Here is a 15,938-nt window from a genome sequence, read left to right on the forward strand (position 1 = left end):
TCTGTTCATTCTTAAATCATATTATTTTGGTGTTTTGTTTTGGTGTTGAGTTGTACGAGTTCTTTATATCTATATTTTATATTAACCCTTATTGTATATATCATTTGCAAATATCTTCTTTCACTCAGTAAGTTGCCTTTTATTTTATTGATGGTTTCCTTCACTGGATAGAAGCTTTTTATTTTGGTGGTCCCAATGGTGTTGCTTTTGTTCCCCTTGTCAAAGGAGTCCTATCTAGAAAAGTGTTGCTAAGGCCAATGTCCAAGAGATTACTGTCTATCTATGTTTTCTTTAAGAAGTTTTATGGTTTGGGCACCTGAGTGACTCAGTCGTTAAGCATTTGCCTTTGGCTGAGGTCATGATCCCAGGGTCCTGGGATCAAGCCCTTCATCAGGCTCCCTGCTCCCCGATCCCCCTGCTTGTGTTCCCTCTGTGGCTGTCTCACTCCATCAAAGAAATAAAGTCTTAACAAAGAAAAAAAAAAAAAGGAACTTTTATGGTTTCATGTCTCACATTTAGGTCTTTAAAATATTTTGAATTATTTTTTATTTTGGTGTAAAAAGGCAGTCCATAATAATTATTGACTAACAACATTACATACTACCTATGGCTTACAATGCATCGGTATTACATTAATGTTTATAGTTATGGCCACAACCTCTGACAAGGCTGGTATCGTAACTGTTTTCCAGATGAAGAGGGGCATAGAGACAGTAAGCAAATTGCCCATGCGACAGATTCAAATTCAGACCTTTTCACTTTAGAGCTTTTTCCACCCTATCCCAGATCCTCAGTTATTAATAATCCTTCCCATTTAATACTATGAAATCAGAATGCCAACACAAAAATAGATACTTTCTGACAAATGCTTTCCTTAAAATATTTGCCCTCCATCCTTCTGGAAAAGAACTGGATCAATGGGTAATAGATCTGAAGGTTTTGGTTCCTAGGTAAGTGGGAAGCACTGGCTGAGGGTCAAAAAATCTGGATTCTGCTTCTGGTTATCACAGTCATTAGCTACTTGTACCTCCAAAATATTTTACTTCCTGTAATCCACATTTTATTAATACCCAAAATGAGAGATCTAAAATACTTAGTAAATTTTCCTTTAGTTCTAAAACACTATAATTTTCACACCCAGACTTCATATCTCTTCCTCTCAAAACTTCCTAGAATATAGCTCTGCTCTTGAAAGCTTGATAAAGATTTTTTTTGATAAAGATTTAAAGCACAATATTGTCTAAGCCATATAAAGAGTCCCAACACTCATTATTAATGCAAATGTACATTTGCAGACTCATTAAGGGGCTCTGAAAACACACCAGTGGCTCAGTTTGCTGTTTAGATAAAGTCATATGTTATTTTTGCAATCTGATAGTTATTATGAGGATTCAGGAATATACTTCAAAAATAAACAAATATAACCATGAATCATCATCCAAGGAAGTAGTGGGGAAGTAAAACAGAAAAAGCTTTGAAATCTGGACTGCGGTTCCTACCTGGGACACAAAACAAAACAAAACTTAATTGCAGCCAGAGTGCTTTTGTGGAATAAAAGAACAAAAAAATCATTACTCACAGGAGGTTCTGGTAATGTTTTATTTCTAAGTTATTAATATCACTAAATGTAGTATAATTCACAGAATAGACGTACCTTGGGATATCCATGACAATGATTTTCAGACTTCATTTTTGCAGAAAGTAATTCTAAACCTAATGAGCAAACCCAAGACTGCACATGGTTAGGCAATAAGCCAACATGCTAACTCCTCTATTAAGAGAAAGGAATTGGAATTTTATGTTGTAATTATGGCAATTACTTGAATATTTCCTTCTGAGCTCACACACTGTCTATGAAGGGACACCATCTTATGGCCACTCTATGGCCATCCTATGTCCCATAGTATCATTTTGGAAACTGTCAAGTGGATTCCTAAAGTATATTTGCCTCAAATACTCCCAAACTGTGTATTTTTTTCTGGAAGTGAGAAGTACCAGGTCACTTAAAGAGCATTATCAAGTGGGAGCACATGAGGAGGGGCTAGCTGTTGAGTTCTGTCTGGTACTAAAAGTAAAGGTGACATGCATAAACTCTGGGATTACGAATTAGAAAAAAACTTTCCACCTCTTTCCCAAAGTCATAGCTCTCTAGTAACAAGAAGAGGACCAGGGGAGAGATTGTCACAAATTCCTACTTACGGACTTACTCTTCACCGTCATGTTATATGAAGAGAGAGACTGGAAATAAATTTTATCTCACTTATACCTAAGTCTCTCTATCATCTAATGTTCAAAAAGCTTTAATGAGCACATATAACACATCAGTTCTTGTGAAAAGTGTCAGAGAAATGCAATACTTAAGAAACAACCCATACTTTGAGACATTCTAGCTGAGAAGAGATATTTGTCAGTTTCAATTTTCAAGAACGCTGAGCTATATGGATTTTACATTTTTTAAAAAAGATTTTTATTTCTTTATTTGACAGAGAGAAATGACAAGCAGGCAGGCAGAGAGGCAGGCAGAGAGAGAGGAGGAAGCAGGCTCCCTGCTGAGCAGAGAGCCCAATGCGGAACTCGATCCCAGGACCCTGAGACCATGAGCCGAAGGCAGTGGCTTAACCCACTGAGCCACCCAGGCGCCTTGGATTTTACATTTTTATTATTGACACATAACATTTCCCTTGAGATTTGAAGAAAACCAAGATCCACACCAGTTGCTTTGTCCAGCAAACATATCCCAGGTTATTCATGTTGCTTCTACTACACAGGAATAGTCCACCCCAGGCCCACATGTATAACTAAACTCCCTGAATAGCAAGGAGGTATTTGGCTTCCTATCTTAACATTTTTGAACAAATGACCAATGATGTGTGCCTAGGCCACAACCACCTTCTCCTTGCCACTTTGAGTCTTCCTAGGGATTAGTCACTTGATAAATCTGCCATTGAATGGATTTAAAATTATAGGTTAATTGACAAGGAAAACAAACAAGAGGGTTTACATGTTTTTCATTAAGACCTGGGCTCTGGCCTAGGACATGTCCTCTAAGGAAACTAGAAGGAAAATGTCTTAAATTTCCCAAAATTGTTCACCCCAGCCAAAAGGCACACTCATTATACAAGATATAAGTTGAGATGCCAGAAAAGGGCTCACAAAATTAAGGATTGTCTTCATTCTCTAAGTAATGGACCCAAGGAGAAATATTTTCTTCTATAATTGGAGAGACTGGGTCTCATAATGGAAAAAACACTAACGTAGTGGTCAGAGTGCTTGGATTTAGTTCAGTATAAGACGGCTGTACAACCTCAAGTTTCCTTCTTATCTCTGGCTATTGTCTTCCTCTGTAAAATAAACAGGTATAAAAAGATCAGAAGGCTTACACACCAGGTGTTTTGGGATCCATGATCCCAGAACTGAGCAGTTCTGCAAACACTAAGTTGAAATGTTATTTTAAAAGGGTATTTAGCTTAAAAACAAAAAGGGCTTTAAGAAATAAAATTATACCAAAAAACCACATTTCAATACTAACAGCACATCTAGTACTAAGGTATTTGGCTTTATTTATGCTTTTCTTTTTGATTTTTCTGGCAATCGGGGAATACAAAGTTTTCAATGACATGTTTTAGGATCTACTCAGATGCTCTGAAGACAAATCTCATTGATTCGGAAAGTTGTGACTCTGCACTGGTCTCTTTCTGTTTTAAAATTAAGTCTTGCACTTATGCATGGAAGTATATTGCTACAGCACAGATACCATATTCAGTTAAGCAGAGCCAGAGCTCAGGTTCATCCGCTCTGTGCAGGCAAAACAGTCTGCTATTTGATAACAAGCAAAGAAATGAGCAGGAAAACAGGATATTTGGGCATTTAAATTTATACTTGGTGCTTTTTGGCAGAGTGATGTGTATGATTACAAATAATTTCAGCCATTCTTAGTTGTTACTAATTCAACTGTAAAAATTCCCTGTGATATATGTTTCAACCTTAGGGATTGTTTTAACTGAATACAAGCTTAGGATTTTAAGAGAAAATGTTTTTAACTCTCCATTTTTAACTATATATTTTATAAAATGTGATTCTTGTGATTTTCTTCTAGTAAGATTTTTAAAAAAAGTATTTGGATATCATGGCTTATTTAAGATTCTAAATTTAAAACTCCTAAATTTGAATTCATGTTTCTTAAAAAAGCATCTTCATGAAAACATGTGAGAGGACCTTTATGACCTTGGTACAGGCAGAGCTTCTTTTCTTTTCTTTTCTTTTCTTTTCTTTTCTTTTCTTTTTTTAACTTTAGTATAATTAACACACAGCATTACTTTCAGGTATACAATATATTGATTCAACAATTCTGTACATTCTGTACATTACTTAGTGCTCAACACAGTAAGTGTACTTTTTTTTAAAAGATTTTATTTATTTATTTGAGAGAGAGAGTGAGAGAGAGAACATGAGAGGGGAAACAGAAAGAGAAGCAGACGCCCTGCTGACCAGGGAACCCGATGCAGGACTCGATCCCAGGACTCCAGGATCATGACGTGAGCCAAAGGCAGTAGCTTAACTAACTGAGCCACCCAGATGCCCTCAACACAGTGTGTAATCTTAATGAGTTCTTAAATATGCCATCAAAAGCACAATCCATCACAAAAATTGATAAATTGGATTTTGGCACAGCACTGTTCAAATAAAACACAGGCCTCAGACTGGGAGAAAATTATCTGAAAAATATGTATCTTATGAAGAACTTGTACCCAGAACATAAAAAGAACTCTGTTAAAACAAAAATTAAGGGGTGCCTGGATGGCTCAGTCAGTTAAGCAGCTGCCTTTGGCTCGGGTCGTCATCCCAGGGTCCTGGGATCGAGCCCCACATCGGGCTCTCTGCTCAGCAGGGAGCCTGCTTCTCCCTCTGCCTCTGCCTGTCTCTTTGTCTACTTGGGCTCTCTGTTTCTCTGTCAAATAAATAAATAAAATCTTTAAAAAAATTTTAAAATAACCTCTCCCTTTCAAAACAGGTAAATGATTCAAATAGCTCCTGAAAGAACATATATGGATAACATTTAAGCAAATAAAAAAGATGCTCAACATCCCTTAACCAAACCACAATGAGATACCACTACATATTTATTGAAAAGGAAGCAGGGGAGAGAGGAAAACTGACCCATCTGACAATACCAAGGGCTGGGGAGGATGTGGAGCAACTGGAACTCTCCTAGGTGACAAATGGGAATGTAAAATGGCATCACTATTTGAGAAACCAATTTGGCTGTTTCTTATAAAGCTAAATACACACTTTCCATGTGATCCAACAATCCCACTTCTAAGTATTTGCCCAAATGAAATAAAACATGTTAACATGAAAATCCACACACATACATTTTCAGCAGTTTTATTAATAATCACACATGACCGTTAATTTTGTGTGTCAACTTGACTAGGCCACTGGGCGCCCAGTTATATGGTTAAACATTATTCAAGGTGTTCTTTGAGGGTGTTTTTAGATGAGATTAACACTTGTATCAATCAGTAGACTCAGTAATGCAGATTGCTCTCCCTAATGGGGGTGGGGTACCATCCAGTCAGTTGAAGATCTGAATAGAACAAAAGGGTTCACCCTCCTGCTAAGAAAAAACTCCTCCTGCCTAACTTCCATCGAACAGAGACATTAGTCTCTTCCTGACTTGGAATGGAATCATCAACACTCTCTCCTCCTAGGTCTCAAGATCTGGGGCCTTCGGGCTGGAATTATGGCACCCACTCTCCTGAGTCTCCAGCGTGTCAACTCACCTTGGAGATCTTGGGACTTGTCAAGCTCCATACCTGCATGAGCCATTCCTTAAAAGAAATCTCTCTCTCTCTCTCTCTCTACACACACACACACCCTATTAGTTTAGGTTTTTTTGTTTTTGTTTTGTTTGTTTGTTTGTTTTTGTGGAAGACCCTAGTACACTGAAAAAATTGGAAGCCACCCAAATGTTCTTCAACTGGGAAAGGATAAACAAATAGTGGTATATGCACAAAGGTAAAATCTAATTAGAAATAAAAAGGAATGGACTACTATTAGCTGCAACAATATGGATGAATCTCAAATGTGTTAAGAAGCTGGATTCAAAAGGCCACATACTATACGATTCCATTCATATCACATTCTGGGAAAGTCAAAGCTATAGGGACAGAAAAAGCAAGAATGGTTGCCAGGCTTGAGGTCAGGAGAGAGGATGTCTTCCAAGGGACACAGAGGAATTTTTTATGGTGATGGAATGTTCCATGCCTTGACTGTGGTTATGGTTACATGACTGCATGGGTTTGTCAAAACCTGTACTCTATAAAGGGAGATTTTCACTGTGCATAAAATAATCTCAATTTAAAAAGTATTTACAGATTGACATTATAGCAAGTAATATGTATACATTTGTATACATTTGAGACTGTAAAATAAATATATACTTGTAAAATGCCACTCATCAGTTGGACTTCCAAGCAAGATTTTGTTTGCAACAAAATCTTCCTCTTCTTGAGAAAATGCATCACAATAGACATAGTGTTAGATGAGTCCCCAAAGCAGCTAAAAAATATCAAAAACAAATATCAAAAAAGGTCCAGCTTCCCTAACATAGATGTTCAAGATTTTTCATGAATGCCGTAGCATCTTCACACCTGTGGCCCAGGTTGTGGAAATTTCTGTCTTGGTCAGGGCTGGGAGGGGGTTAATGGTGGACCATCTAAGACGGTCCCAACACATTCAGCATCACTCTCACATCCTCACTATGTGACAACATGGCTGAGGAATGAACAATGTCTACTGAGAGCTCGGAGCGCTGGGCAGGATGTTCCAATGCCTTTAACACTGTGATGTCTCATGACTTCCCCTGTGTCAATCTCTTTCTTATCACGTTATTTATGACGAGTCTGATTTTCTCACTCTAGTTGTTCACCAAGTATTTTCAAGGATAAAAGAACCTACTTCTCTGCTTCTGTAAGTAACAAGGACCTAATGTCTTCTAGTCCCAGGTCAACTTGAAGAGTTTTCTCTATTAATGTTTCCCTTAACAAGCCTCCAGAACAAGGATCAGGGTATTAGGTTAAAAGTGTGCCTTGGGTTTGTGATAGATTGATAGGTGGTGTCTCTGTGACTGGGGGTGGGGGGCCCACAAAACTATCAAAACAGTCTATTGCATAGTGCAGTTAGAGCAGTTTCCTCCTATACTTACAGGGTCTCTAAGGTGTAGGAGGCCTATTATCCCATCAGTGTTGTAGGCTGCAATCTTATTCTGTAAAACGAGAATGACATTACCTATCTTGCTCCCTAATATACTTTTCATGGAAGGTGAAAGAATCTCAGGATAATGTAGCCAGAAGAAGTCAAGAAAAACTCTTACTAAAAAATACTGCAGAGTTTATTTAATATTAGATACAATTCATAGCAACTAGCTGGGTCTACAGTGCATTGTCAGTTGGAAGCTACTAGCACAACCCATCCCCATCTCCTGTATGTGGGTTGATACATATGCTTAGATGGTGACCTTAGGAAAAAAGGTGAACCTAATGCAGTTAAATAAAAGTCATCCTTTCTTTCTTAATAAAATGCATTAAGTATGAAGGGGTGGGGGGTGGGAGGTTGGGAGAAATGGGTGGTGGGTATTAGAGAGGGCATGGATTGCATGGAGCACTGGGTGTGGTGCAAAAACAATGAATACTGTTACAATGAAAAGAAATTTAAAAAAATGCATTAAGTAGAATCCAAATGCCCTGAGAATGGACATTCAAATACATTAGAATTGTATCACACAACAAAAAGCTAGGATGTTGCCTATATATAGGATGTATAAGACACAATGTTTATGTGTCAAAATTCTTCTCAAGCAATAGTTCACATATTCATTGACAGGAATCTCCTCTTGCCTATTTACCTCTACCTAAAATGTGCTCAAGTCCTTCTTCTCATATCTGCCCCCTCCTCACAAAAAATGAGAACACCTGCCTCAACCCTGCCCCATCCTCAAGAAAAAAATCTCCCATTATGTTCGTTGACATACTCTAAAAGATTCACAGCTATCTGCTGTCTTTGCATTTTTACCGTATCCTGTGTGCAGTTTCTCAAAATCCAGGCTACATCACCATCATTTTACTGAAAAGGCTCATGAAAACCACACTTAATGGCTCCCTGAATTACCCACTTTGGTGGATGTTTCCTCATTCTCCTTTGGGACTCTGCAGCTGAACTTGAGAACCACCCCTCTTATTTTCTCTGAGGAGCATAACTCTCGGGTCTTCTTCCCACCTTGCAGTGACTCTGCCTACTGCCGCCTTCCCTTCCTGCTTCCGTCTTCCAAATACCTCAATTAAAACAGGCTAAGAGAACTTACGTTTTGTCTCCCTTGATCACAGATACAGTCCTAGAAGCAAGAGTAGCACCTGGTCTGTAAAAGCCAGATAGTTGTTCAGATAGTTGTTGAATAAATGAATTTCCCAATGTCCCTAGCTAAAAAGTCCCTATGGCTATTGTGCCTATAAACCTACTGCAATCAGTTAGCAAAGGGAAGAGGAAGAGGCAGGAACCCCAAGCAGGGCCCATGCAAAGCCTGTGACAAATGTGATGGTAGCCCCTCATTTGTATGATTACTGATATCTCCCCTTAAATTGGCCCTAGCTGATAAATTCCTATCCAATGTGGGGTTGTGTTCTTTCCAACAAGCCTCATGAAATTCGTAAGTCCAAAGCGTCAGGTCCATCTCCATCCGGACCTGGTTAACTCTGTCTCCTTCAGTGGACTTCCAGACTCTATTACTTTACAGTATGCACAGGTCCTAGAAGAGAGTTGACAAACTGACCCCAAATTAGTCAAAATAAACATTCTATCCCAAAGACATTAATAATTGCCATTATTTTGAATGTACACAGTTATTGGCATGAATTTTTATAGTTCCTAATCATATTTACACTTAAAAACCATTGAGGAAGTCACAAATAGGAGTTATACCACGTGGATTCAAGTGTGAGGATTTAGTTTCCAACCCTCCTTCACAGGGACAGACACCAAAGCGACAGGGAAAGGGGTCCTAGAAATGCCTTGATTGACAGGAAGCCTTGAAACAGCACCTTGGACAAGGTGGGTGACTGCTTTCTTCTTCAAGGTGGCTAGGTTCTTTCTGAGTTTCTGTACATTAGCGATCAAGTTCAATAAACATACCCAGCTACAGACTTATCTGGGAAGAAGCAGAAATGTTTCTAGAGCTGTGCTTGCTTCATTTGGAGTCCTTGCAATTGAGATGTATATGGGTGGGTAGGAAACGGGTGACAAAGCACATCTGTAGTGCCTCCTCTTGGAAGCAGAGGGGCCTGGAAGAATGGTCGGGGAATTCTAAATCTCCACCGAGAAGTCCCCCTGACCATAGGGCATCAATATACATCACTTTTAAAAACAGTTTTGGCCAAGTATCACACTGATTAATTTGAGCTCACAAAGATCTGAGGTAATATTTAAAAACCAATCTCTTCCTTGTGTAACCATGGTTTAAGAAAAATGTAAATCCTCTATGTGGGTTTATTTTTTAATCGGGATATTAATTATATATTCCTAAATCCGGGGTGCTCACTGCCTTTAGCAGTTAAGACAATAAATGGGGTTTGGCAGAACATTTACTCTGATTATTGGACGTGTCATGATACTTGGAACATCAGGATGCGTGTGAAATTACACTCGAGTACAACGCACACAATAGCTTGGAAAAGACAGATCTCATTTTTACTTGATTCTTTCCTCCTGGAATACGGACAAACCACATTCTTGTTTTCCTCCTGCACTACCCCCCAACCTTAGATTAAACTATATTATGTTTGATTGAACCTCATCTCCATAATTTGGGCTTTTTGAAAGGATCGTTGTTACAAGAATCATATTTTTCAGCTTTCCAGTAATTGCACGATATGAATTTAAGTCAGAATTCTTATTTTCTAAGCGATCAAACATCGAGCATCATTCATGCAATGCTTGTAAAATAAATGTTTAACTATTCTGTGCAAAGTTGAAATGTCACTTCAGATTTATTTTGACAAGTTGAGGTGGCTATAATTTTCTCTCAACCAACTTTTCTATTTTAAATGTTATGGCTACACATATTAATAATGTGAAAGGAAAGGGGCACTATTACCTGAAAACTCCTACATGGTTTCTTCACAAGTCATTCAGAATTTAATAACTATATACACAGGTTAACGACGATACAGGGACAGCTATGTAAGTCCGTCAAACTGCATGCCTGCTGGAGTGTTTTATACCAACAACGTGTTGCTCTTTCATGGAATGTGTCTATCAGCTACCAGAGCTCAGACCTGCCAGCTTTGGGCCATGCACCCTCCATGAATAAATGAACTGGCTCCAGTACCTGTAGCAGTCATCCATTCCAAATAACTCCAAGCTACTTACACTTAAATACTTAGCTTACAAGGAAATCTCAGTGTTGGGACTACGACCTTTCCCTCTACACACGTCAGAGCAGTGGAAAGCTTTCTGATTGCATGCCCTTGATACAGTATTGATACACACATGAAACAGGTTAGAATTGTGGAGGGGTTTGAAAGAAAGGAATTTTGGTTTTTATAAAGAGGGATGTGAAGATCATTTCTCTTGGTCCAAATTTACTATGTTAAAACATACCATAATCTCAACTCTAGTTGTTAAATATAAAAGCAAATGCGTTTCCTTCTCGATCACTTTCTTTTACTTTTCTTTCATGTGCTTTTCATATTTTCATAGGAACGTAACACAGGTAAGAATAAAAGTGTCGGATTAAATCCAAACCTGATGTATCTGTGCATCAGGTACTAAAACTGGAGCTTATAAAGAAGGAAAATTTGTTTTTCTGTGTCTGGATGTAATTGGTTTTAAAAGATAATTTTTAAGGGGCTTGCTAGGCAAAATCCTCCAGCCACATTTACAGTTTCTCAGTAATGGTATTTCAAAAACAATCTTTTGTTATGGGTGGTATTTGGTTGCATGTTGGAGGAAAAAATGTAAAATCACTCCAAGAGATACTCCTGATAGCTGGCAGCCTCTGTCTCTCCACTACTACTACTACTACTTCTTCTTCTTCTTCTTCTTCTTCTTCTTCTTCTTCTTCTTCTTCTTCCTCTTCCTCTTCCTCTTCCTCTTCCTCTTCCTCTTCCTCTTCCTCTTCTTCTTCTTCTTCTTCTTCTTCTTCTTTTTTTTAAAGGAAATTAGTTTGCTAATGGGCAAGAAGTGAGTGATGCTGTAGGAATCCAAGTTTGAGTCTAGGTCACAGCAGAGTCAATTTGGACACTGATCCATATCTCACAAGTCTACAACAATCTCATCTGAAAATTACAAATGAATCTCTCAAGCTCTATTTATAAATCCTGGATGCAATTGGAAATCTTGCAGAGACAAGAGAGAGGAAAGGAGCAGAAAAGTATTAGACAACCTTCTGACCTTGAAAAGGTGATAGGCTGGCCAAAAAGTTGAAATTGAACGAGGTATTTCGAAGAGGTGGCCTTATTTTCTTCCAAATGCTTTGCATATTCTTCAAAGACTCATGCTTAATTTGGTTGATGCATTCAAAGATTTTGGTTTTAAACATGTTCTGTTAACCCTCTGCATAGGCTCAGTACCACCCACTATACATAAGCTGCATGATGGTTTTCCTGCCTACCACTTAAATGGCACTTTCTCCACCTTTGGCAGAGTGATTTCCCCATGGCTTAAGTGACAGAGCACTGGCCTGGGAGAAGACCTCACTTCTAGTCAAGGTACTTCTATCAGCTGCCTGCATAGCCCTTTAACTGCTAAGGAGTAGCAACCAGAAGGTGAATCTCCTTGGCTGGTGGATTCTACCGGTTGTAAGGAGCCCTGTCCTCCCGGGAGCATGGTACCTCCTTTGGGGCACTGAGGAAGGAAAGATGAGAACCATTAACCTTGAATCTAAGATCAGCTCTTTCAGTCTGCAGTTGCTCATTTATGGCTTTACAAATTATCACACATTCAAATGAGTCCAAGGTGATTTCACCTCAACTAATACACCCAATCCTTCACTCACTGTAAGTTGTCTTAACATGCAACATCTGGTAAATGTCCACCTAAGACAATGGGAAACAGTATTCTCGCAGTAGGAAACCATAAGCTGTCAAAATTATCTTCTAAAAAGCTTCCAAGAACATAGCTGTCCTACTATAATTCTCCCATGTCTCTACGTGTGAAAAATATTGCCTGTAAAATCACATTGATTGAAATCTAATTTCCATGACAAAGGAAGAAAAAGGGAAAATCAATCAGTGGTTAATTTATGCTCTGATGCATGCCTTACTGTGAGAGAAGCTTCATTGTTCTGCTATTTATTGAAGGTTCACATCCATCTTATGTTCAGCACTGGGGGTGCAGGAGAGGGACAATACCTCTGCTTTCATGACTGTAATATGAGAAGAAGTCTTGCGTAGGGCTGGAGTCAGGTAGAAAGAGCCAAGGTGTCAGAGCAGGGAGCCTTGGGACATCAAGAGATGGTTTCATGTATAATGAGGGCCCAGCAAGGGCTGGGCCACAAAGGATTGGTAAAGGTGGAGGGGCAGATTGTGAATAATCCAAGCAAAAGAAGGCAGCAGGGTGATGGGAAACCATAGGAAAATAGTGGAAGAAAAGACCAGTTAGAAGTTTGAATCTCACTTTAGAAGGTCTTAAATATCATGCTAAGGACTTTGAACTTAACTGGATAAGCAATAGTGAGCCACTAAAGGTGGGTAAGGGAGAGAAACAGCAGTCTCTAAGTAGCTTATAACATGGTTTGAATATAAGCAAGACCTAAGGCTCTAAATTAGAATGACAGCATCAGAGGGTCAAGGAACAAGTGTATGTGAAGGGCCATGGAGCTAAAATGATCATAACATAAGATACAGGAGGTAAGGGTGAGGTTTCTGAAGATAGCTGAGATTTTTGGCCTGGACTTTCACTCTTAAGAGAACAGTGGAACTTTAAATATATAGGGCAACCCCCCAAAAAAGACTGTTGTGTGCTGTGTTTAGGCTGGATGTGGGAAAAGTCAGAAGGAGAAAAGTAGGCAAGTCTTTTCAACCCTGGGAGTATAAGAATTTTTGATGCTGTGGCTTCAGAAATTTTAAATTTTGAGATACTGAAAATAGTTCCCCAGGGTAGATTTTCCAGCAAAAATGAGAACTTTTCCCAGAGCTGGAAACTCAGGCAAGCATTTGAATCCAAACAAATAGCTCAGAAAAGCCTTTAGATAGAGGTAAAAATCAATGAAATCTTCAAGGGACAACACATGGCAAGTCAAGAAACTAAAGGCTACTTTTTTCCAGGGTTCCATTTGTGGGGGAGGGCATGGAGGTAGGAGTGAGGGGGAAGCAAAGATGGAGAAGCACACTCAAAAGAGAATTCAATGTCCTAGACATCGAGGGAGGAGATTCAAGAAGGATTTCAACACAGAAGCTTGATTACAATCCAAGCCAACGAAGACCAAGAAGGAACCAGCAGGGTGGGATAACTGCTTCCTCTGTGGTCTTAGTTGTTTCCCTATAGAGGTAACAAAAGGCAAGTGGTAGGAGGATCGGCTACTTGGGACTGATGTCTGAGAACTTTGCCAGAGAGAGGAAGGATGGAAGCTCAAAGAAGCAGTACCGTCAGGAGAAGGTATTTTAAAGTAAAGGATAGCTGAATTTGAGCAATGGGGAAAGGCAAGGGCCAAAAAAAGAGAACTAGAAACAGGGAGAGATACAGAAGAGGTGGTCTGCAAGAGGACATTGGAGAGATCAGGGACAAAATATTGGGTGCTTTCGGTTCTTTTCATATGCATGGGGGCCAAAGTTAAAAACAAAGCAAAGAAATAAAGGTGTGAATAGTCTAGAGACAGAGGCACTCATTCTATTTTATTTTCTTCTTCTCTTGAAAGCAATGCCCCCTCCTCTTTTCCTCAGAGCTAATTCAACTAGCTGGGTCTCTGCTTTCACCCTTTAATGTCTTCTCCAGGAGCACTTTTTGTTTTGTTTTGTTTTTAAATTTGCTCCTCTCTGGCTGGCTCTTCCTTTTATCTACTCAGGTCTCCTGCTCAAAGTGCAGAACTACTCATTCTTCTCACTGCATAGCACCTTCACAAGCATTAGCCTATGTAATCTGAACAGCTCTGTGGTGAAAGGGGGCTCCCCTCCCCATTTAAAGGACAGTCCCAAACTATAGTCATGGGAGGCATCCTCTAGGACTCAAGACTGGATCTTCGGACTGTCAAGTCTCGTGTTCTTTCTCCCATGCAGAGCCGTCTCCAGATAAACGTGTCAAGATGCCGGCAGTAGACTCCATTTCTGTCCAAACATTACAAAGTACCCGGCTTGCTGTCAGAGACCGAACTTTAAATGGCTGAAAGAGGTTGATAGATTGTGTGAAAATTTTATGGTCCTTCCGTCAGACACCGTAATTTACTATCACATAATACACAGAAGAATCAAAAGAAACCATCCCACAAGGGCAAACAATGTGGAGGCGGTGGCCCCTTTGACACTCTAAGGCCACAGGCATTATATGGATCCAATAAGAAAGCTGCCTCCACGAGCGAGAGAACAGCCTCTTGATCTTGCAAAATGTTTTTGGACACCTAAAGGCTCTTTTATTACTGAGGCTGATTAAAATGAAAAGCTTAAACGACTAAAATGTTCTTTTTGATGAGTTTTTGCCATGAACCTTGGACCCTGTAGTCCAGTGGGATTGGAGCCCTTTGATCCTGGGCACTCACATAAATTCAGAGTCATAAAACAACATTGGATTTGATTTTACTAGTGTGGCTGATGTTGCCAGATTTGTAATGCAATCTTGTTTTCTCCCCTCCTCATTTTTGGGCCCATCCACCATTATTTTATAGCCAAAGGAAAGGAGTTTCCATTTGCTTTTGGCAATCAACCGTCAAGTTTAAGCCACTACTCTAATGCTGGAATCCCAGAGACAAATAATGATACTGTATTATATTCATCAACATGGGACAAATCACAGTTATTTCATGTGCTGAAAATATAACAGCAAAAAGAAAACCCCTTTTCTGGATGAAAATACTTATAGATTTTCACTGCTTAAAAGAGTTCTAAGATTATGTGCCCGAGAACTATACTACAAGTCTCAAGTAGGAAAAATATCAGATTTAGTGTTCATAAATTTCTAGCAAGACTAATTGAAAATTAATTTTAAAAAAATCAAAAGACTCCCAGGTTATTTATTAATGAGTGGCAGATCTTATCTTAGCTTCCAGACTTCATTAGCCTAAAACAACAAACAAACAAACAAACTGCTATTTTGGGGAGAAGTAAATACTCAGTGAGATGTTTAACAAGAGACACTGCCATAAATATAACCTAGATGTTTCATTCACTTCCTTTCCTAATCTTCTAATCATTTTCCTATGCATCTGTACCACAATATTCCTATAACTTCTAATTCCAGAAATGAAATTCTAACTGTACAAGGCCTATGAAGGAAGAAAAGCACAAATACTTTTACAGAGACCTGTTATACACAGACTGAATGATCAATAGTGGGGCACAACTGTTCATTTTTTGTGGAGTAAAACATCGGTTTGGGCTCATTTAAAAAGACCAAGGATATATCTAGTCTGGTCACTAGACCAGAGAAGACTGACTTAAGTCAGGTAAACAGTTTTCAGTAATTCTTCATGGCTTGGCTGAAGGCTGGGAAATTGTTCACTAGGATAATTCTGTATGTGACTTGGGGCACAAGGGTCACGATAGGTCTCAGTAATTCCAATTTGAAAAGAGTGACCATAGAATACATGTGTCGCTCTCCAGTGGGCGGTGCCTCATGGCATTTCCCGCTGCAGTTTCTCAATCCCTACCTGAGGCTCCAGTGACCATTTCAGAGTAAAGTCCAGCCAGGGGAATGGAATTCCGACATATATTCATCTCTTTGCACGTGTGAATATA

The 15,938-nt window shown here is 39.1% G+C and overlaps 1 protein-coding gene across 15 annotated transcripts in view; it reads right to left on the reverse strand.

Annotated features, from left to right (window-relative positions):
* FMN1 (formin 1) overlaps positions 1–15,938 on the reverse strand; it is a gene marked incomplete at its 5' end in the record, with an annotated part of 414,033 nt that overhangs the window by 201,058 nt on the left and 197,037 nt on the right. Inside the window, one exon of one of the 15 annotated variants that reach the window (XM_082734299.1) lies at positions 13,568–14,370. The exons of the other annotated variants lie outside the window; for them this stretch is intronic. Coding sequence (XP_082590425.1) covers positions 14,239–14,370 — 132 coding nt within the window. The 3' untranslated portion in view covers positions 13,568–14,238. Of the gene's footprint in view, positions 1–13,567; positions 14,371–15,938 lie in introns of those variants that run through there. 15 annotated transcript variants of the gene reach the window in all.

This window comes from Mustela nivalis (genome assembly GCF_964662115.1).
Source record: "Mustela nivalis genome assembly, chromosome: 6".
Taxonomy (NCBI): domain Eukaryota; kingdom Metazoa; phylum Chordata; class Mammalia; order Carnivora; family Mustelidae; genus Mustela; species Mustela nivalis.